Source organism: Leguminivora glycinivorella, chromosome 9, assembly GCF_023078275.1.
Source record: "Leguminivora glycinivorella isolate SPB_JAAS2020 chromosome 9, LegGlyc_1.1, whole genome shotgun sequence".
Lineage (NCBI taxonomy): Eukaryota > Metazoa > Arthropoda > Insecta > Lepidoptera > Tortricidae > Leguminivora > Leguminivora glycinivorella.
In genome coordinates, this window is record NC_062979.1 from 15,200,588 (window position 1) to 15,224,117 (window position 23,530).

The 23,530-nt window shown below is 37.9% G+C and overlaps 1 protein-coding gene across 6 annotated transcripts in view; it reads left to right on the plus strand.

Annotated features, from left to right (window-relative positions):
• The window catches only part of LOC125229706 (protein unc-13 homolog 4B), a 78,769-nt gene that overhangs the window by 47,499 nt on the left and 7,740 nt on the right, over window positions 1-23,530 (plus strand). For 5 of the 6 annotated variants that reach the window (XM_048134612.1, XM_048134610.1, XM_048134613.1 and 2 more), the window contains 10 exons: window positions 3,951-4,221; window positions 16,814-16,978; window positions 17,291-17,472; window positions 18,160-18,207; window positions 19,853-20,012; window positions 20,397-20,576; window positions 20,719-20,920; window positions 21,168-21,597; window positions 21,986-22,243; window positions 22,910-23,201. In XM_048134612.1, the coding sequence (XP_047990569.1) occupies window positions 3,951-4,221; window positions 16,814-16,978; window positions 17,291-17,472; window positions 18,160-18,207; window positions 19,853-20,012; window positions 20,397-20,576; window positions 20,719-20,920; window positions 21,168-21,597; window positions 21,986-22,243; window positions 22,910-23,201 (2,188 nt within the window). Of the gene's footprint in view, window positions 1-3,950; window positions 4,222-10,726; window positions 10,973-16,813; window positions 16,979-17,290; window positions 17,473-18,159; window positions 18,208-19,852; window positions 20,013-20,396; window positions 20,577-20,718; window positions 20,921-21,167; window positions 21,598-21,985; window positions 22,244-22,909; window positions 23,202-23,530 lie in introns of those variants that run through there. The other variant, XM_048134616.1, reaches the window with a different exon arrangement.

Here is a 23,530-nt window from a genome sequence, read left to right on the forward strand (position 1 = left end):
TTGTATCAACATCGAATTACCTAGCAACCAATTGTTTGTAATAACCGTCTCTGATTGGCCGATAACGCGACAGATAAAAAAAATGTGTTTCAGATGCAGGAAAATTTGCTAGGTATCGCAAATTAGTATAGAAATTGTATGAAGTTCTATTTTTGAAATTATTATAGTTAACTAAAGTCAATTATAATGAGCTTATTATAATTGAGCCGGAACTGCCATAGAGTATTCAACACTGAAAAGTTAGCACTTATAGTTTAGTCTGTGGTGTCCTAATTGACAGATTACTCATACTCATACTCATACTATACATTCCCTTCACAGAAACATAGCTGGGTACATATGGAACTGCATAAAGAAGGCTCTACCCTCTTTATGCAGTTGCATCGGTTTTTGCAACCTGATTTACATTTACATCTTGTAACTTCTAAGCATATACTGGCCACTTCAGTGTTGTCTGACCAGTGTGGTACCCATTCGTCTCCTTCTTCCTTCCATCCCCAAGAAGACGGACTTGGCAAATTTTGGTGTGGCACCAACGCCAACGCCTGACTCCAAACAAGAACGCCCTGAGTCCCATTTCTCAAAACTGAAAGTTACAAGCGGAAGTCTCTTTCCAACTTGTCATATTAGACATAGACATTGACAACCAGTTGAAAATTGTAACTTGTAGCTTCGAGAAATGGGCCCCTGGTACACTGTGCGCAGTATATGCTGATCCAAGGCAGCCTCTGAAGGAGGTATGTTCTCCAATTGTCGATCTTTTCTGGTACCCAAAGAGGTAGGTACTTCGACCACTCATTCACTGTTGCGCAACGACTTGGTCTGAAACAATATGTGCATTATCATTTTAGAGTCTACAACTATCAAATTACAACTTTTTGGTGGATCACGTAACCTTCAGTTTTACCCACTTACGTTACGTACCATAGAAAATTATTACAAACTTTAGTAGAATCTGATTTGCCTCTGATATTGCTCCATCTTGTAATAGTTTGACATCTTGAATGGCCTGGCTAAGCTTCAAAGCCAAAAGAAAACGTTTCTAGATTAGACATAGTATGGGATAAGTACGATAAACGCAGCTTGAAACGATCAACAAGGGAGAAACATGGCCAGTGGCCACCCAAGGCTTCAAACTATTACGAGATGGAGCAATATCATAGATAGGCTAATCAGATTCTACTAAAGTTTGTAATTATTTTGTATGATAGGTAAATGTGTAATAGTGAAGGTGATCCACCAAAATGTTGTAATTTGATAGTTGCAGAATCTGTTTAAATAAAATGACAATGCACATATTGTTTCAGATCAAGGGTCCTTACGCAACAGTGAATGAGTGCCGGAAGAACCTCTTTACTAAAAAAGATCGACACTTGGAGAACATACCTCCTTCCGAGGCTGCCTTACTTCATAATATACTGCCATTTGTCTAAGACTGGGGCTAAAGACATGCCAACCACACCCTTGCTGCCGACGCATTAGGACACCAAGGACTCCACTGCCAGTCTATTGCTGGCCGAATTTTGTGACACACTGCACTTAACGATTTAATCCGCAAGGCTCTCGGCACAGCGAACATACCGACAACCCTCGAACCTGTCGGCTTGTCAGCAGCAGACGGAAAGCGGCCTGATGGTTGCTCGCTTTTGCCTTGGTTTCTGGGACGACCCTTGGCGTGGGGCGTGACCTGTGTGGATACCTTGGCTCCGTCCAACGTCTAACGCTCGGCCCAGAAACCAGGGACTGCTGCTGCAAAACGCCCAGTTTAAACGCGCAAATATGCATTTTTAAAAAACAACTACATATTTGCGGCAATTGCATTTGAAATATTTGGACCATGGTCATCAGACACCAAGCATTTCGTGAAGGAAGTTTCCACCAAACTTGTCTGGATGTTTGGTGACATACGCATAGGCTTTTACATCATATTTTTTATTTAAAGAAAAAGCAAACGGTTGACATTTTTGTTTTTTAATTTATTTACCATTAAATTATAATTTTAGTACCAAAAATAAATTCTTTGTTATTAATTTACTCGAAAACTATATCAAACATGACCTAATAGCTAAACCGGGTCTAATAGAGTTTTTAAAATAGAGGTATTTTAAATTTACGCTCGCGGCGTCCCGACGCCGCGCGTCTTAAAGTAATTTTTTTGTGGAACTTAACGTTTGTGAAGGTGGATAAAAGTTATATTTTTTATAATCTATATTAAATAGGCTTTCATATTATATTTTTTATTTATAGAAAAAGCAAACAGTTTGTCATTTATGATGACTTGAATTTGTAAATCATGGATGAAAATTTCAAATTTTTAAATTTTTTTTAATTTTACTTACCATTAAATTATAATTTTAGTACCAAAAATGAATTCTACGTTATTGATTTACTCGAAAACGATATCAAACATGACCTAATAGCTAAACGGGGTCTAATAGAGTTTCTAAAATAAAGGCATTTTAAAATTACGCACGCGGCGTACCGACTCCGCGCGTCTTAAAGTAATTTTTTTGTGGAACTTAACGTTAGTAAAGGTGGATAAAAATTATATTTTTTATAATCTATATTAAATAGGCTATCATGTCATATTTTTTATTTATAGAAAAAGCAAACAGTTTGTCATTTATGATGACTTCAATTTGTAAATCATGGATGAAAATTTCAAATTTTTTAATTTATTTTATTTTATTTACCATTAAATGATAATTTTAGTACTGAAAACGAATTCTACGTTATTGATTTACTCGAAAACGATACCAAACATGACCTATTAACTAAACGGGGTAAGTTAGAATTTTTCAAACCAAGCCGGGTGAAGCGGTACTTTGACCCCCCCTCCCGGGCCCCAGGGGGGAGGCTCCCGAAGGCTCCCGATCTTAATCGGCTTATTTTGATATAAGGAACAACTGTGCCAAGTTTCATGCTTTGGTCAAAAAATTTAAGGTTTTTCAATAAACTCCCCAACTACTACATGCCTACCACAAGGGTGCGTCGTGTCGTGCGGTCAACGAGCAAGTGAAGTTGAGCAGTTCTTTCATTCGACAAGATAAAGAGCTGGCTAGGGGGCTAGCAAGTCCACGAATTTCAATGTTATTAACCTGAACTGAACCAAATTCGAGGGTTTACTGGTGAAACCCGATAAGTTGAGCAAACTGGTTTTTGAAATTCGAACTATGTGCAACAATTTCCACAATGTTGTTATTTCAAGGACAAATTATCTCGATTTATCGGGTTCCACTAGTAAACCCTCGCAATAAATTACATAACTAAGTAAGTTTGTTCTAATTAAGTTCTTAAATAAAATTAGCTAAACATATATCTATGTAACGTTCATCATTAGCTAATTATATGTTATGAGCGGGCTCAATCTACGACCTTAAAGTATAGGCAAATAAGTCGTTAAGGGTAGAGCGAGTGGAGCGGCCGCTTTAGGCGCCAAATGATAGGAAGGGCGCCAAAAAGTAACATGGTAAAAAATACATTCTCATGGTAACGTATTTTATTTTGTGAAAATTTTTTTTGAACAGGGGCGACAAAATTATATTTCGCTGTACCCTGATTGAGTGCTTGGGCTGGTACTGAAGTCGTGTAGGTGTATTATCAGCTGCAAAAGTGCATGGAGAAATTATAAATGAACTAGCTTTTACCCGCGTCTTCGCTCGTGTTAGAAAGAGACAAAAAGTAGCCTATGTCACTCTCCATCCTTTCAACTATCTCCACTTAAAAAATCACGTCCATTCGTCGCTCCGTTTTGCCACGAAAGACGGACAAACAAACAGACACACACTTTCCCATTTATAATATTAGTATGGATTCATTGATAAATTCGCCATGCACTTTTGCAGCTGATAGTACATATTTTTTTCACTTTGTCCGCATTTTTGTTTAATACCCTAGGTACATTGCCGGTACGTTCTGTATATTTTATTAACAACAGGTTTTATTCACAGGATACAAGAAGTGGACGACAGCTTCTTCGAGAAATTCGGCTCGCTGCTAAAGCAAGTGTCACAAAAAGCCGCCATCGAAGAGGCGACCCCTCTCGCCCCACTAAAAGAGATCGAGGAACAAGATGGCGAGAAAGCTGAGGCGGAGCTCCTGGGGGAGAGCAGAAGTCTCGCGAGGGATACGGACAGTGGGAATGAGACGCTATTGGATACAGACTCGGAGCCAGAAGACCCTGAGAAGATCGAGAGGCTTGTGGAGACTATTGGCTGGAATGTGAGTATCTATACAACTTTTTTAAAGTACCTATTTGATAGAGGAGCAAGATGGCGAGAAGGCTGAGGCGGCAGGAGTCTCGCGAGGGACACGGACAGGGGGAATGAGACGCTGTTGGAGACGAACTCGGGGGGCGATTTTTGAATCTCGCATACGGGATTTTGTCACTAAAATACCGGTTGAAAATGGTGACTTGCTTATTATTTTCAGTGACAATTTTCTGAATTCGAACGCATGAGACTCAAAAATCGGCCCATCGGAGCCAGAAGATCCTGAGAAGATCGAGAGGTTCGTGGAGGCTATTGGCTGGAATGTGAGTACATATCCAACGTATTTCTACTTAAAACTCGGGGCTTAATCATGTATACTTAAATATTGAATTTTACCTATACGCGATTAAGTTCTGTGTTAGGTACGTTGTACGTTGGTAGCTGGTAGTTGGTAGGTCGTAATCGTAAGTACCTCAAAGTCAGAGAAAAAATAAATCCTATTAGGTAGTTAACTGATGTTTTTTCCGGCTTGCAAATAATGCTGATAAGTGGCTTAATACTGATGCTGTAGGTACCTACGCACGAAATGGCATTCTACTTTCATTAAGTACCATTGGAGATAATTTTGGAATGTGACTGGCATAAAGGTAAAATTGACAATCGACAAAGTGATGGTTGAGAATATCATAAAATTATTTCCGGTCGTTAAGAATCTTACTCGTAGGTAATGTTATGAATTACTTAAAATAGGAAAATGGGTTAACACGGTGCCCTTAATGGCTAGTAAACCATTATGTTTATGTTGTCCAATAAATACTCTCAGGCCTATTGTTTAGCAAAAGAAAAGTATAACGCACCTCAAGGAATCTATATTGATATTGATAGTCAATAAAAGTATCAGCGATTCGGTAATAGAGTAGTGACGTAGAAGCAAAGGGCCATAACGTAACAGATATATTTAGTGGACTGTGGTTCTCATTGTGTAAAAGAGTTTGTGGGGCTTGGAGTCTTGGGCCAGTGTAAGTTGATCTGCGGAGTTTAAGACGATACAGGAGGGGTCAATTCTCCATACAAACGTTCTCGACTATTTCCTCCTTTTTTGAAGATAGAGCACTGATTTTTTCAACACAGATTATTATTCGATGTAGGGAACAAATCAAATTATTTTATGAAATATTTTTTTTTTTGATTTGTTTTTTTTTAAGTAGTAACACTACTATATATAAATTATAAACTGAAATAGATACCATACACTAAAGAAAAAGCGATCAAGCCCACTGGTGGCGAAGCCGGGAATCGAACCCCCCTCGCCCTTAGAGTTGGTCAAAGGCGCCTAGCCTTCAGAGATAACATACACTAGAGAAATTTCGACGGGTACCTCGGCGGTCGGGGTGGTGTAGCGGTCGAACACGTCAGCCGCGTTAGCTGGAGACCCGGGTTCGATTCCCGGCTTCGCCACCAGTGGGCTTGATCGCTTTTTCTTTAGTGTATGGTATCTATTTCAGTTTATAACAGATTATTATTATTTTTACCTGTGTCGGACCGTTTTGATTTTTTTGATATTCTTATTTTTAAAGACGATATAGAGCCCATCAAAAAATTTCAATAAGGCGTGGTATTTAGAATTGGTAACAATTAGCCAAAAAAACTAAACTAGAATTTTATTTTTATTCAGTATCTCAAATTTCAATACGATTGATTAACTTTTGAAGGAGGCAAAATCACAAAATCTTTTAACTGAGTTGTTCTGAAAGGACAATTTTTTTTCGACAAATCTAGTTAATAATAATAACACTGCAAAACCTAGCCTAAGAATTAAAATGAATAAAGAGAATAACACTAGTATATTTAACTAAAATTCCCAAATTGAAAGGGGGCTCCTTTCCGTTTTAGCATCTTCGCTCCTGTAGCGTCTTAACCAAGATGACACTCGTGGATAGGACAAGCTACACAGGATTTTGCAACAAGGATTAGATACCTAAACTAACACAAAATCTACCAGAAAATCATCACAACTTCTTGAACAGCTGCCTGAGATACTTTATCTCTCTCGCCAGAACTGTGCTACTAACGAGAATGGCTTCATAAGCGGATATCTCGGTCAGTTTTGTTTTTAACGTTGAACTAGACATTGGGTTGACTCAGGAATGGCGTAAGTGGAGCACCTACGCGCGTGGCATTTCTGATGGCGGCATTATGTAAACACGCTGCATATGTTAGCTTCGTTTCGCTCATTTATGATTATGACGTTTCTCGTACTACTATGGTGATGGATCTCTCTTGCTGGCTAGGATAGCACCGTGGTTCAGGGATGTTATTTAGGTACATATTAATGATATTAATATATAATTTCGCAAATAACTTACAAGGAGATACCAGCAACTGTAAGATTTTGTACAAAATGTATACAAATAAGTAAATAATTTTGAATTTTTGAATAATTTTTTGAACATATTCATAATCCTCTGGATTCTTATTCTTTTACCTTTGTGGTTAAATAATATTTCTTCCTCTATCTTTATATTTTGAGACTGTCAGTCTCTCAATGATATATTTTATTACACGTAGGTACCTATTACATTTAGCATTCTATCTTTTGTTTAAAGTAATAATATTGTACATGTACAAACACTGATTGCTGGTTAATCTATATACTGCTCTGGCCTCTACCAATCTACAAAATACCAACCGAATCCAGACGTTTTTGCATGTCTTCCATGATAATGGAGATGGAGCCAGTTACCAGTTATGTGCTTAAGTACTAACTCGTATCGTGCACTATTTCAACAATATAAAAGCATGATGGGAGGCACAAGATCTAATATAAGTAAACCAAAGGGGAATGACATTGGAAATAAGAGCATTCTCTAATGACGTGGTCATTCAGCGGCCCTGGCGGGAAGTTGACAAAATAGCCGGTCGAAAGTAAGAGCTGTAGGCTTGTGTCGTTCACGAACTATGAACTGTTAGGAATAAAATCCCATCAATGACCGAAATGAACTGAATCTTACCGTGGTCTGAGAATCGGTCTTTGCTCATTTAGTTCAGTATAGGATCGGCGAGCGCGAGCGGTTGGGATCGAGAACGAATGTGTGACTGCACCGACCGAGAGCGAGAGCTACTTAGCAGAACAACAAAAAAAGTCAAGTTTTCATATTAAACTTCGGTTACTTACAACCTTTCGGCCCGGAATGTTACTATCTGTGGACTATTCGTATCATTTTGACACTATTCGGTCCCATTCGTTCTGATCTTTCCGACTGCAGTGGTCGCTGGTCTGGCTGAACTAAATGAGCAAAAGACCTAAAAGAGCGAACTAGTTCGTGGGAGCGATTGAACGAGATCGGAGCGCTCCGATCAACGAACGAAACGGCACAAGCCTAAACAGCTGGCAGGGCGCCATGCTTATTGTGAACGCAGAACTCACGATACAAATTGTCCCGAATGTTAGCTCGACTGTTAGACTAGACCTTGCTATTTGTATTCTTGAGTTTCCAGGATTAGTAAGGTAGCCTTGCTTGTCCGTGGCCTTGTTCACCCTCGCGACCTCTCGATCTTAGGCTGGGTGCTGAGAGCCTCTTTCGTTGACTTTGTATAACTACACATTATGTATTATTTTATTAGGTCAATGCAGCTAGCACATCCCGTGCGAATACGTTCTTAAGCAATAAGAACTCTCTGTTGTTGCAGCGGTCCATGGAATACAGTAATAATTGTAAGGAAATACATTCATCATCATATCAGCCCTTTATAGCTCACTGCTGAGCATTAGGTCCTGAGTAAGCTAGCAGAAATAGGTACGTTAGCTTTAATCATGATTCCTTTTATTTGAAATCGTATCTGCTCAACTCCTTAAGAATCTGGTTGTTTTCAAACTGCAGACCTATTTTAGTGTAATGTCTAGATTACGCATCTGGTAGATCTGCCGAGGCTCAAGAGTTGCATTAGGTAGGTACTTTACGAGCGTTCGCAATTTCGAAACCAAGTAGGTATCTAGTTGGGCGAATAATTTTTCCCGAAACTAGAATTTTCATACCATCTCATATCTCACTGATGAGGGATCCGAGCTTCACGTATTTTATCTTATCAACTTTAAATCTAGATTCATCTGTGGCTGGTAGGTACAAAGATAATTTGTAGATAAGTATGAAATGTATCCACACTTACTTAGAAATTATACTGCGAACCTAATGTACCTACCTACTGAAAATTATAATATTTCGATGCCTGAACAGGAAAAATGGATACCCATTTATTGCAATGCACATTTATTAAATTGCCTTTTGGCTAATATCACTTTGTACAAAAACTGGTTGCAGATAATGTAGGATAAAGATACTTAATAGGAATCTGGTGAAGAAAAACCTAATTCGAGTCGTGATGAATGTGATGAATGTGATGATTGATGAACATAGATGTGAAAAATAATTGTATTATGGACGTATTTTACGAAACGTAGGCTTCCAGACCTTTCATTATACCTCGTTTTTTGTCACTTTCGATGTAAGTAACTCTTAGATATTTTCTTTATTCCTTTCAGATTGAAGGCTGCATAATGTAGGTACTTGCATAGTTGTAGTCAACTCACAGCAGTGGCGTAGCGTCGATACAACTCGATTCCGCACGAGTTCCCTAAAATTCTGCCGTATCTGTAGAAATCCATATAAAAAACAGATCACAAAAACCCCTCCGGCTTTACCAACAAAAATTTTCACGCGTCGCCACTGCAATATACTTACTACTTAGATAGTCTCACAGAAACACTTAACTTCGTAGTGTCAAGAGGTTGTTATTACCTACATCACCCAGATACCAATCTTATCAAGTAGCCACACTTCATCGCTTGTTAATCGAAGACTTGCAGTAAATAAAACAGTTGTTACAATTCACAATCCCTGGTAGTTTCTATACGTGAGCGAAGTGGCGAATAAAATAAATAAATCGCTCAGCACGTGTGCAGCGGGAAACGGGAACCTTGGCCGTTGTTATAACACTGTAATAGTTTTTTTTAAGAATACGCTGCGCTGTTCTGTTGATGAGGTGGGATAATGCTTATACTAAAACAGGTATACATATGTGTTCAAGAAAAACTCATCTCTTTTGTTTCGTAAATGATGAAACATGTCGAGGAAAAATATTTCATCACTTTTTCACTTTCCTTTTTCATCCTTATTCAAATGAAGCTTATACTTAAGGGGAAAGGTACTGGTGTAAAATACTGCCACGACAGTAACAAAATATACTTAGTCCAAAAAAAACTTAGGTGCCTCAGTACACACATGTTAATCAGATTAATTATGTGAAATACTACATACCTGCTTTGAACTTTTTCTGTTTTTGTAAAAGTGTGGTTGCGGTAGTCGATTTGTCTGCAATATAAATTACCTACTTAAATCCTATGGATTCAGTTACCTCTAAGGTACCTACATTGTAAAAATTTTCTACAATAAAGTAATAAAATAACGTTATTCATTTAACAGTGTAATAAAACATAGTTTACTTTATGTACATTTTGTTCAAGTACCGTTTAAAAGGATTTTATGCTGTAAATCGCCCTTCTGTAATGCCGATTGATATGCATATAAATAAGGCGTCTATAAAAAATCAAAATGGTTTATGGCATATTACGAGTATTTCATATTAATGTAATTGAAACATAATTGAAAATATTGAAATGGTCAGGTTATTAGCTAGTTGGTACTTGATGTCAGTTTTACGGGCTCAGTTATAGCCTATACCCGTAATTTTTATCTAGATATTACATTATGAGTATTGAGTAGTACAGCAAATCTATTATTCAAATTTATTTGGCAGGTTCGATGAGCAAATCGATTTGGATTCGTTGTAATAGGCATTCCGTTATTACTGTATTGGGTTCTGCCTGTAGGTTTAGTGTTCCGTATCATGTGCAAAACTTAGCATAATTTAATGAGACAACCATGAGACAACAAATTAATTTGTTTAAATATTTTGTTTCAATTGAAATAATTATCGTTCTATTAAAGAAAAAAAAAAATTATAGTTAGGTAAGCTTATAACTTATTTAGGTTTTATATAATAACTATTTATCCGTTTGGTTGGCTCAGAAAAAGTAGAAATCTCTATAGGGTCAAGCAGCTGCAATCACGTTATCTCTATACTGATTTAGTTTTAACTATTCTGACTAGGTACGGTAATCATTTTGAAACTAGTCAAATATCTCAGTCAAGTCTTTTAAAACATGTATTTTCTCAAAAAAAAAAATGTAAGCATAAATGTATGTTCAGCAGTGTACTAGTCTTATCTGATGTTCAATTGTTCACGCACTTCACTTACCTAGTTAAAGCTTTTACTAGATGCACGTAGGGGGAAGTAAAAATACCAGTCTGAGGCGGAAACCTAACAAATAGTACAATGAAGTCGTCATCCAAAATTACGTCCCGAAGAGTGAATTAAACATTTTTTTATTATTCCTTTGAGTTCACATACGTCTGCCGTTGCAAAAATAGAATTTGGCGGTAGTGCGGTGCGATCCAGAGTCCCGGTCGGTCTCGGCGCAGTGCATCGGGGAGTCCCACCTGAGATATATCGGGTTCGGACTTGACTCATGTACAACTTAAACAATAAGTTGTGGAAAATCGTGCCTTAGTTAGGTTTGAGCTTTCAGTGATGTGTAGTGTGTAGTGACAATGAACGGGACAACGACGATACGGAGAAAGTTCAGGGGAGTGAAGAGAGAGTTGCTGGAGAGGCAGACGAGTTTGCTGATCCAGTCTATGACTGTGGGTATCTGAGGATTTTTTTTACACCAGGAATTTGTTAGTATAGTTTACGCGGTGAAGTTCGAAAATAAATCAAAACTAATCGTTGTTTTAACAAAAGTGTCAACAGATGAAAATACCGATAGCGATGATGATGATGCTGTCAAAAAGTTTAATTGAAATGGTCAAATTTTCTAACTTTTTCACTGTGATAGCGGAGTTAATTTTGTACATTTGAGTAACTAAACAAAATAGTGTTTCTAATTAACACAAGTCAAATTATATTCTATTGAAAATATTTCAACTTGTGCTATCTTAAAATCGGATCTAGTGTTATCTTATTTCGGTTTTAAAATAGTGTTTTTTGAATGTTTTTCGTTACAAATACCTTGTTTTAGGTAATGGCAATAATAACTTTTACTATTGGCAGATAGGTCATGGTTAATGGGTAGGGTAAACTCGCCTTATTTGGTGACACGCCTAATTCGGTTTAACAACCAAAAATCGTCTTTCGGAATAGTGATTCAAAGCTTGTATCACCGAATGAGGCGAGTTTACCCTAATACTTAAACAACTATCACTTGTACTGAAACGTATTGAATAGTTGATCAAAAAAGTTCATATCCTATCTTCTTATGTATTTCAATATAATAATTTATTTCATATCCAAAACATACAAACCATCATCCAAATCCACAGCGCAGGCTTCGTCAAACGCATCCGCAACAAACTTCGTCCAAACTACATCACTAATAATCCACCACATGCTTCATCAAAAGTACATGTACATGATAAAATCCGCAACAAGCTTTGTCAAAACCCTTAGTAATACCTACACGCTCCCATTAATCCCCAAGACGACATGTGCCCGGTGCAAATGTCCCAAAAATCTTCTTATTAGTGAAAGACCAACTTTTTAGCATTTGAGCTTTTTTAACATTTTGATGAACAAAATATACCTAATAGAGCAAAATTTGGGGAATTAGTTTAGAACTACAATCGAAGACAATCTTAGGGCTAGAACGGACTAAAGTAAGATGACCACGACTTTGAGAAGGCAGACTTTGCAATGTTAAGTAAACGTCCTATCCTACTTGTAATTTCATAATATAGGTACCTAATTTGTTCAGTTGTGCAGTCTGTAGCATCGAAACCCTTAACAGCTTAGTTTGATCAGACTCTACAACACTCATATCTACTTGTATTTAATTATACAGAAATGTATTTCTCTCATTATTGTGTAAATTTTATTAAATAATTACTCAATTATGTTTTTGTGGTCTAGATGCAAGCGTTTGTTACTAATGGTCAATTGATTGAAGCGGGATTCCCGCTTCTTGCCATATAATCCTGTTACTATGTCTCGAGGAAAACACTGTTATTTAAGTTTACAAGTTGCTTATAAGTTCAAAATTTGAGTAAAAAACTTAAATTAGTAATAGGTGGTTAGATAAATTTTGTATCATTTAAAATTTTCTGTATTATTGTTATTTTATCATATTAGCCCAAAAATGCCTTCTCTAAATAAGAGAGCTTTTTATTTGGTAATGAAAGTCCCATCACATCAACTGAATAAAATATCAAACGCGCTGAAACTGGCATTAACTTCTCATTGTCGATTTATGTACGTGTGTGTTTCTTAACAGTGTGTTCTTAGAGATTCTAATGATTCGTATCGGCATGAGAACCATCTAGTTAGGTCTCCGGTTCATTTGAGACGTATAGTGATAGACAGTTTTAGGCGATTCAAGCGGCTAACAGAAATCAGCATTAGAGTATCATTCCAATTGTTTACCGACTGAAGCTTAGAAACTAGCCAGTATAACTAGGGCCTTGCACCAACCACATTTGACAGACTACATGATTTCACTAATCTATCTATCTAAGGAGTCCTCACGTGTTCTGGATCATCTCCTTTCTAAAGATTTTCGCCTTTATTCAAAACCACTAAGTTGCCTTCAGTTATTGTGGTTTTGATAAGAAAAGTAACATCGTTACATAGATGCTCATACATCTAGAAAGAGGTAATTACAGGACTAGTTTTATTATAATAATACTTTTGAGAAACACTACTAATTAAACACTTACGTTCTACTCGAGTCGAGATTCTAAGTTTCGTCATACTGAAAGCCCTTCAGAACTCTTAGGACTCAACTACTTACACTCTACCAAATTACGTTTGGTTACTAACTTTTGTAAGTTTGTTGTTATTACTAGATCTAAAAGTCTCTTTTCCACTAAATATGATTATGGCCTGCCCGATGCGCCTACGCTCGGTAGGCAATGAAAACACGGCCCGGGTGGCTAGATCAATAGTTCTCTTCCCACGGCGCAGTAACCCCACCGATTTCGGGACGCACCGCCTACATCCGTATTTCACAACATTGGCGTCGTTTACAAATGTCAGCGTTGTCGTGGTTTGTTTTTCCCGTATCGTAGTAACGCTACGGCTACCCCTTCAATCAGAATAGTTGAAGTAGTATAGTGTGAGGAGTTGAGGACCTGAGTGTGCTGTGCGCCCGAGAGGTCTATGAAACTGCGATATTATTACGACACTTCGGTATGTTGTTTGACTACCTACTTATATGTAATTATTAGTGAATAATTTTAAAATAAAAGTGATTTAGTTACTTTAGTAAAGTTAGCTCTGATTATCAAGTGGGGTAAGAAAAATTATGAGAGGAGAATAACTTGTCGGAAATATAAACGGTAAAGACACTTGAAGATACATATAAAAACATAAAATTTAAGGATAACATTTAATAAATAATAAACAATAATATAAAATGAAACGATTGCATGTTTCTTTGTATATAGGTAAACTTTATTTTTTGTGTTAGTGGCCCCGAGCAAAATAAAGTTTTTACTACACCTGACCTCACAAAAATCTAGGATGGGACTATGATGAATGAAGTATGGGTATTGGGTACCTACCTATATCTAATATTCGCGAAATTGTAATATATAAAAATTGGTTTTGAATGATTTTCAAAAATGTTTAACATTGATATTTTAGCTATGTAACGAATTAATTATATTTACTTTTATTGTTAACTAATATTTAACCGATCGCTAGAATTACTTAAAATTGATAGACTCTGAGTAATTCCCAATAATAGAGGCTTGCGTGTGACCCACTGCCGTGTCAGCTTGATAAATTACACTGCTGAAGCTTGATGTATAGTTGTGTTGATGCAGTGAAACAAATGAAATACAGGCAGTTACTTTTAGACATAAATATGCTTTTTTTATTATTATTATAAATGGGCTTACTCATCATCCTCCTTGCGTTGTCCCGGCATTTGCCACGGCTCATGGGAGCCTGGGGTCCGCTTTGACAACTAATCCCAAGATTTAGCATAGGCACTAGTTTTACGAAAGCGACTGCCATCTGACCTTCCAACCCGGAGGGTAACTAGGCCTTGTTGGAATTAGTCCGGTTTCCTCACGATGTTTTCCTTCACCGAAAAGCGACTGACAAATATCAAATGACGTTTCGCACATAAGTTCCGAAAAACTCATTGGTACGAGCCGGGGTTCGAACCTGCGACCTCCGGATCGAAAGTCGCACGCTCTTACCGCTAGGTCACTAGCGCTTAAATGGGCTTACTCTTGGCCACATATTAGCCAAAGGCATAGACGTGGCCTACGATGGCTGTTAATTGTAGATTTTTGCGATATCGGTCTTCATTTCATAGGAAGTTAGTTTGTGTGGTGTTATTGCTATATAAATTATTGTTGAATTAAATAAACTTACATACATAGGTTTGTTTTTTTCGCAATGATCCCATGACACAATTCGCGTAATACACTCAATGTCTTTATAGAGCATTATTTTAATTCTGACTGCATAGTGGGTATTCCCCATTTGTTTTTCAAACAGCTTATACCTACAGCGAAATTTCTTATCCTTTATCCTTATAATGCAACTTTCATGCGTTAGTTTACATTGCCTCGACCTCCACTCGCATACAAAGTAAATATATACACAGTCCACATTCAACAACGATTCGTCTGTTAGTGACTAAGATCGATTTCTCATATTTAACCTCTAATAACATGACAATATAAATCGGTAAAATACAAATAAAGTCTGAGAACAAAACGTACCTACATCGGAACCATAAAGTAAATTTTATGGTCTTTTAGATGTCGCTACACGGTTGGTGATGATGATTGATATTAAATAGGCTACTTGCCTCCTAGTCAAATCAGCTTCTTATTAAGAACTGTCTAAACGAATTTAAACGACTTGCTAATATGGAATTTATATGAAATCCAATTGAGTGACGTCACGGTCAACTCAGTTACTTTATATATTTCTACCTGACTTATTAAATAGAAATTGGATTTAAAAATAACTCCTGTCCATGTTTTTCTTATAATTATCTGATGCTTTATTTCGTGCATGGTATAAAATATTTTATTTTAACTACGGTCAAGTTCCCTATTAGTAGGGTTTCTGCTCGAGAGTCTCGAACTCGAGACTTCTCGAGAATTTCGGCTTCATTCGAGACGAGAAAAAAATGACAGGTACTCGAGACGTCTCGAGTCCAGAATGTAAAGTACGACCTGAAGTGAAATGCAACTTTTTACCTTCTGCCCGGTCTCATTGCGAGGCGGTGGGGGCGGTGTCGAACGGTGGCCATAAATTATAACGAGATAAAGCGATCTAACCTCTCATTCCAACGTAAACTGGCAGCGACTTTGGCTAGTTTTGACAGCCTCGTGTTATTTAAAAGCAATTCGTCATTACGAAAAAGTCAGCGCGTTTATGTATCTTGGGTCATTGATAACCTGCGAAGAGTGCTATGGCTAACTTCGACAAGATTTGGAAGAACAGAGGATTCCGACGCCAAAATAAAGTGCGATTATTTCGATCTCTTGTCTTCTCGATAATCTCGATATTTATGTATGGTGCCGAAACTTGGACCCTGAAAAGTTTTGATGTGGCTAAGATTGACGCTATTGAGATGTGGTGCTGGCGAAGACTGCTACGAGTATAACTTGAAAAGCTAGAAGAACTAACAAACATCTCTATTTTGCAAGAACTGAATATCACCACACGGCTCTCCAAAATATGCCAAGAGCGACCCTCAGATTTTTCGGACACATTATGAGAGCACCAATGCATAATATGGCGAATTAATGGTAAACATTCTGGGGGTGGGGCTCGTAAGAGATGGTCTGACTGTGTGAAGAAATCGTGTGGCGACAGCGTATACTGTGCAGTCCACATGGCTTATGACCGCGTTCAATGGAGACACGCTACTTGTGGTCGCGATCCTCGGCAATGAGGAAACGAGGAAGAAGAAGAAGTTATTTTAAACGTTTAATTTCAATGACATTATGATTTATTTAATATATGACATTTTAATTTACTTAACCCGTGCACAGGCGGGGAAGTTAAAGGATTAGGTATTATTTTCAAGACTATAATTGTAGTTTTCTTGTTAAAATTTGATTTATGTTTATTTCAAAGAAGATTTTTATTGCTCTTACGCATTTTTTATAATAGTGTGGTGCAATAAAAACTACTAATCAAAATCATATTGTTGTTTATTCTTTTATCAAAATTTTACCATATATAAAAAAAGACTCGAGACTCGAGACTTTGGGCTCGAGATTTCTCGAAACTCGAGACTTCTAATAGGTCGAGAAATCAGAAACCCTACCTATTAGGTAAAGGACATGGGTCAAATTGTCAAAACTAAGATTTATATTTAACTCTGTGTTGAAGAATGGCAGTCAATGTAACTTTATTTTCAAATGTCACTTTGACAAAATCCTCTAAATCGATTATTTGAGTACAATCATGAGTCTTCATGAATGACACGTCATTAAAACCAGTGTTTTTTCCAGATCGATGAACTGTACCTGGAAATCCTGTACGAGATCCTGCACAATGTCGGCGGATGTGACGTAGGCTGCGAGGCGGGACAGTTGGCTATGCTGTCCTATGTACAAGACGCTTTCAAGATCTCTAATGATAAGCATAAGGAACTCCTTACACAAGCGGAGGCTAAGGTGAGTTATAATTAAATATTTTGTTATAAATATTAAGAAAGGGGTCATAGTCGATTCGGAAAAGTAGTGTCACATTTGAATAATACTTAAACGCGCTCAGAATAAATCAAAACAATTCGTTTGTATGAAACCGCCCCTTTAAGTTTCATATAGCGTGAAGCGTGAACTTTGGCCAATTTTGTGTCGCCGATTACAATCAACTACAATGTAACTTTCTTTGACGATAATTTGCATAATTTTTAGTAGGTATACCCTTGTTGGTAGATGGTTGTAGACATGTGTTTTTGATATTTTTTCTGTTTTTATTCAAAGGAACCTCCAGAACTGATGTTGAACGTGGAGCTAGTAGAGGCTAAAGACTTAGTGCCAAAAGACCCGAACGGTCTGAGCGACCCGTTCGTGACGATATACCTGATGTCCAACTCCTCACATCGGTACAATACGTCAGTCAAGTCTGGCACGCTCAATCCTGTTTGGGAGGAGTATTTCTCGTTGTAAGTATACTTTTTGTTAAATATATTTAGCTAAAGTAATCAAAGACTTGGTCTCAAAGGTCCTGAGCGGTCTGTGAGACCTGTTTATAACGATATAATAACAAGATCTATAATAACCTCCCGAATGCAATAATCGCTATATAAATAATTCTTTCTTTACAAAAATAGTTCCTTAGTCTTGTACTAATAATTTAGATTTCTTACCATTGTATTTGAAAAAAATATTATCAATAAATTGATTATGATTACGATTATTAAGTTCAATCCGGTGATTATTTTTCGTTGTAAGTAGGTAGTGTATTTTTTATACTGACAAGGTGCTAAACGGCTCAAATAATCTGAGCGATCTGTTGCGACAGTACGGGAATAAACACAATCGGATTGGTAACCTCCTGCTTCTGGAATTAGGTAGTCGGTTAAAAATTAAGGTAACTAAGGACAGAAACAGGTGTATGTGTTTATTAGGTAACTGGAAATGTACGAGTAGGTCAATCACAGACGTAAATTTACGATCGTACGCTGAACGCGTAACGACCTTGCTCTTGCCAAAAATTAAACAAATGCTCAACTTTGGAACGCTTCCGTTTGAGCCATGGACTTTTAACGAGCGAACATATTTTGGTCTGTTAATTGGCTATTATATAAATGTACCTCTATAATGTAATTAATTCATGATTTTTTCGGCAGGCCGATGCGGGAAAACCTTCAAGAGGATTCTCTTTGTATAGAAGTCTGGTAAGTTCTTACACATCGTTAAATGTTATTTGTTTAGTTAAAGATGTTCTTTTGTTATAATTATAGTTTTTGTGATTTAATACATAATTAATTAACACGTTTAAAAAATATTCTACCTACTTAATACGTTCATCATAAACGAAACTATCTAAACGTAATAAATGTAATAATGGATAAACCTTCTTGAGTAAGGATGGATATCCGGTATCCATTTAGAAATCAAACATACGAGGTCGGATTGAAAAGTTTTGAGCCTAAGGTTGATATTTAAATAAAAGAGAAAAAATGACACTGGCACGTAATAGCCACTTCTTTTTTAATTATAAACTGCTGTCTTTTGTTTTTCTTCTGTCAAAAATGCAAAAGTTGTGATTGATTTTGCAAAGAGTGTTCGCGGTCTCCATAGAAATTGATAAAATTGAGCATCGTTCCATCATAAAACATTTACAAAAAAAGGATTGCCGCCAAAAGAAATTTATAAAGATATGTAGGAAACTTAAGGGGAATCTGCCCTATCATACGCCACCATTAAACGATGGGTAGCGGATTTCAAACGTGGCAGAGAAGCAGTGCAAGATGAACCTAGGAGCGGTAAGCCGCTGACGGCTACCACAGACGAAAATGTCCATAAAATACTAGACCTGATTTTAAATGATAGGAGATTGATGATCGCAGAGATAGAGGAAGCAATAGGCATTTCTTATAAATGAACACAAAATATAATTACCAACGATCTTGGCTTTTCTAAGGTCTCTACCAGATGGGTACCTAGACTGCTTTCAGCTGAAAACAAATGCAGCCCGCCATACAGTTTCACAGGATTGTTTAGATCTGTTTGAAAGTGATCCTCAAGATTTTCTTAGCTGTTTCTTAACTATGAACGAAACTTGGGTTCACTACAATACACCATAGACAAAAGTACAATCGAAACAATGGAAAAGAGCAGGTTCACCACCCCCTAAAAAGCTAGGGCCGTTTTGTCAACCAAGAAGGTAATGGGTAAGAAACCAAAAAGGTAAAGGCTTCAGTCTTTTGGGACTGTAGATCAGATCATTATCATTTACTTTCTTGAAAAAGGTAAAACCATAAATGTAGATTATTATTGCACTCTTTTACAATGTTTGCGTGAAGAAATAAAAATAAAAAGGCCTGGTATGCTGTCTAAGAAAATGTCATTCCACCAAGACAATGCACCTGTCCATAGAGCAGCCAAATCAATTGCACAAATACATAATTGTGGCTACCAATTGTTGCCGCATCCACCATATTCGCCGGACTTGGCCCCGTCCGACTACCATCTCTTCCCCAATTAAAAAAAAACACATGACAGGACAAAAAATTTCGACGAATATCGAGGTACAAGAAGCTGTAGCTCAATATTTTGATGACCTTGAAGATTCTTTTTTTTTATAAGGAATTCGAAACTTAGAAACCAGATGGCAATAGTGTTTAGATCGTTCTGGAGATTATGTAGAGAAATAAAATAATTATTTACACTAAATAGGTTTTTTTATAGGTTAGGCTCAAAAGTTTCCAATGCACCCTCGTATCATACATATGATTCAAAATTCAAAAGCTACATACACATCTAAGTCTAATGCAATAGAACGTGAAATCAAAAATTACCTTCATCATCTTTTGACAGGGATTTCGACCCAGCAGAGACAGTAAAAGAGAAGATGACCAAGATGTTTGAAGTGAAAGGAGTAAAAGGCTTCCGGAAGCTAATGAAAGAAATAGCCATTACAGCTTCCTACGGCAAACATGACAACGAACTCATCGGCACGGCTAACATTCCCCTCAAGGTACATTGAACATTTATTTTTCTTGAGTACATAAAAGGAGTGATGGAGTATGGGAAAAAAGATTCTCGAAGTCACGAAATAGGTATTACTTCCAGAGTTACTGTAAGTAAAAAATATATGTACAGCTTCCGAAAACATTGTGGCTCCTAGTTTCAGTGCTTAAATAGATGGCCCTGTACCCTGTATTATGCTGTGCCATATACTTCGTGGTCTGTGAGTTGTGAAATCTAAACCAGTGTTGCCGCAAAATTTAGGTGTTGGGCCATATCCCCTCCAATTCTACACGTATTAACCCAAAAATGTATTACGGAACCGCGATAGCGATATTGCGGAGTCAGTTGAGCAATCCAGCAATTAATATTACTTATTGAATGATAATTGCAGTCGATCCCAGCAAGTGGTATGACGATGTGGTTCAACCTCAGCAAGAAGAGCAAGTTACGACGCCAGGGCGTGGTGAAGGTGCGGCTCAACTTCTCTTCCGAGAAGAACTCACAGGTCGCGGCTCAGGAGCACCGACATCTGCTGAAGATACTGTTACTCCATGAACTGGAGAATTCCAAGGTAATTCAGAAGTCTTGTAGGACAGATGAGTTAATGACGTGGTTCAATCAAATTGGTATAAGTGTCTCACCAGAGTTCCTTTTCCGTCTTCTTTAACAATCATGACAGTTTAGGCGAACTCACGGTGGTGTTCTCTTTACAGGTGGCCCCTTACTGGTGGTGCGGCAATTTTAGCGGGCCCGCGGAGGCTATCCTAACCCAACATGTAGCGCAAAGTGGTCTATCGCCCACAGACAACGCGCTAGCGCAGTGGAGCGTGTACTGCGCCCTAACCGTAGACCACCCGCTTAGCTTCGCCCTCTTCAACATGCTGTTAGAGAAGATCACCAAACCTTTGCAGTCTGGTGAGTGGTACTTGCCCAAAGCGGTTTCTTGTCCACTTACAAAATTTTCATTTTGCACCAGTCTCTTTTCTAGAATAATGTTTTGGTTGTTACTGAGTCTAGTTATTTAGCCTTCATGAAGTCACGAAGGATTATAATATTTGCAAGACATACAAAGATTATGACCTGATAAGAGTTGTTTGGAAGATGACGGCAACACAAAAATACTCTGAAATAATCTTATTCAGACAATATTTGTGCCTTACAGGTCTCATAAAAGAAGAGGACGTCAAGCTATTCTGGGACGGCGCCAAAAAACTGCTCCCGACATGCTTCGGGCAAATCAGAAAGCTGAGGAAAAAGACCGCCGGCGACAACACTGTCATGAAAACACTTAGAGAAGTCATGAAGATCCTGTACAAACTGTCCATGTTGGACATCCCTGATTCCGTAGATCTGTTTCCTAGTAATGTTTATGGCTGGTTACGGAATAATGAGAAGGGGAGATTGACGATTCATGAGGTGTTGAACCAGGCGGCGATCCAGGGCGCCTCCGATTGGTTCGTGCATATTCTGGACAACAACGAGGTGAAGGATAAGACTGAGGAGTCGAGGTTGCAGCATCTCATCAGGGTGATTCAGCTCGTGCGCTCTGATCTGCAGAGGGCTATTGAATATCATGATAGAGTTTTTATTGAGTGAGTATTTGGACAACTTATAACTTAACAGTCTAGAATAAATGATTGGCTCCCCGAGTCATTAAGTAGTTCATGGGGGTGTTTTTATGTTTATATGTGTTATATGTTTTATCGGACTTAATGTATGTACAAATGCAATTAGCAAGCCGTTCTTGTATCTAAATAAATAAATAAATGAACTACTTAAGTCAGAAATATAAGGTTTCAACATTAGATGAAAGTATCTCTCTGCTTGATTTAACGGTATCAATATATTTTTGAAATTATGAGTGATAGAAAACACCCTTGTCACATTTGGGTTCGTCACCCAGCTTTTATCCTTTAAACTCACATAGAATAAATCTATGAAGTTTTTGAAAATATGTTTAACTCGACTTTTTTTTTTCAGAGTGATGAACTTCCCATACTCCAAAGCGCTTTACGGACTATACGAAAGCAAGATCGCGTCTCTAGTGGAGCCGGAAGTAACAGAAGTGTGTAAAAGCCTAAAGCGGTTGAACTACAACGAGGGGTCTACGAATAGCGTGCATCTCGCGGGGGGCCTCAACGGTTCCACGGGGCTTGGGGCCCCTCGGGTAGAAGATGAGCCTTTAGCCATGGGGACTACTCTGTTTGAGTTGTATCTGGCGCTGCAGAGGTTTTTGACGTAAGTAGTCATTTTTGTAACTGTGTGTAGAACCCTGAACTGAAACGGTTGGACTACAACGAGGGGTCAACAAATAGTGTGCATCAATGGGAGACTCAACGGTTCCAGGGGGCTTGGGGCTCCACGGGTGGAAGATGAGCCTTTGGCCATGGAAACTTCTCTGTTTGAACTGTATCTGGCGCTGCAGAGGTTTTTGACGAAAGTACTCATATATTTATAGATGTGTATAAAAAAGCGGTAAAATTACGGGGGTTAATAAAATGTAGCTCGCTAGCGATTTGAACAGAATCAAATTTGATTGAAATATAAGACACTTTACGTAGTATTTGTTGCCTTTGTTTTCGTAGTCAAGTATATAGTTTCTATGCGTATAAATATTATGTTGATACTCTGGTGACCTTAAGTTGACGCTGGATGAATATTGATGTCATATTAGGTATAACCGTGTCAAGACTTCTAATTTGTATTTACTAGTATTACGACGTTCGATGCTACGATTATTTCCATTTTAAATTAAACACAATAGATACATTTGAAACCCTATCCTTAATTTTTAAGATTTCAAACTATTCCATTCCTACAGTCGGTATCTTTGGTGTCAGCACTGTCGCCCCCGTTAATTTCTTTAAAGCTACAATATCAAATATACTTTCATTAATTTTACAGACTAGGCCAAGGACTGAACGAAACAGACTGGAGCACATACGCCATATCCAAGTTCCACTGGTGGTTCTTCGGAGGCGTGGCCCAATGGCTCGACATCGCCGCCTACAAGGCCCTAACTCGCATCGAGAAGGCCGTGGACTTAGACCCACTCACTGTCATTGATAGTAGCGTGAAGTACAGCAGCTCGGCTGTGGATACACTGCAGATATTCTATCAGATCAAGATTTTCTGGACGCAGCTCGCGTGGCCTGATGTAGAGGGGAGCTATACGTTTGTGGCTAAGATTATTGATGTAAGTGCTGCTTTATTTCGTATTTCTCTTAATAAGACATGTATTGAGAAAACCGTGGACGGACACACTCACTGTCATTGATAGTAGCGTGAAGTACAGCAGCTCGGCGGTGGATACACTGCAGATATTCTATCAGATCAAGATTTTCTGGACGCAGCTCGCGTGGCCTGATGTAGAGGGGAGCTATACGTTTGTGGCTAAGATTATTGATGTAAGTGCTGCTTTATTTCGTATTTCTCTTAGTAAGACATGTATTGAGAAAACCGTGGACGGACACGCTCACTGTCATTGATAGTAGCGTGAAGTACAGCAGCTCGGCGGTGGATACA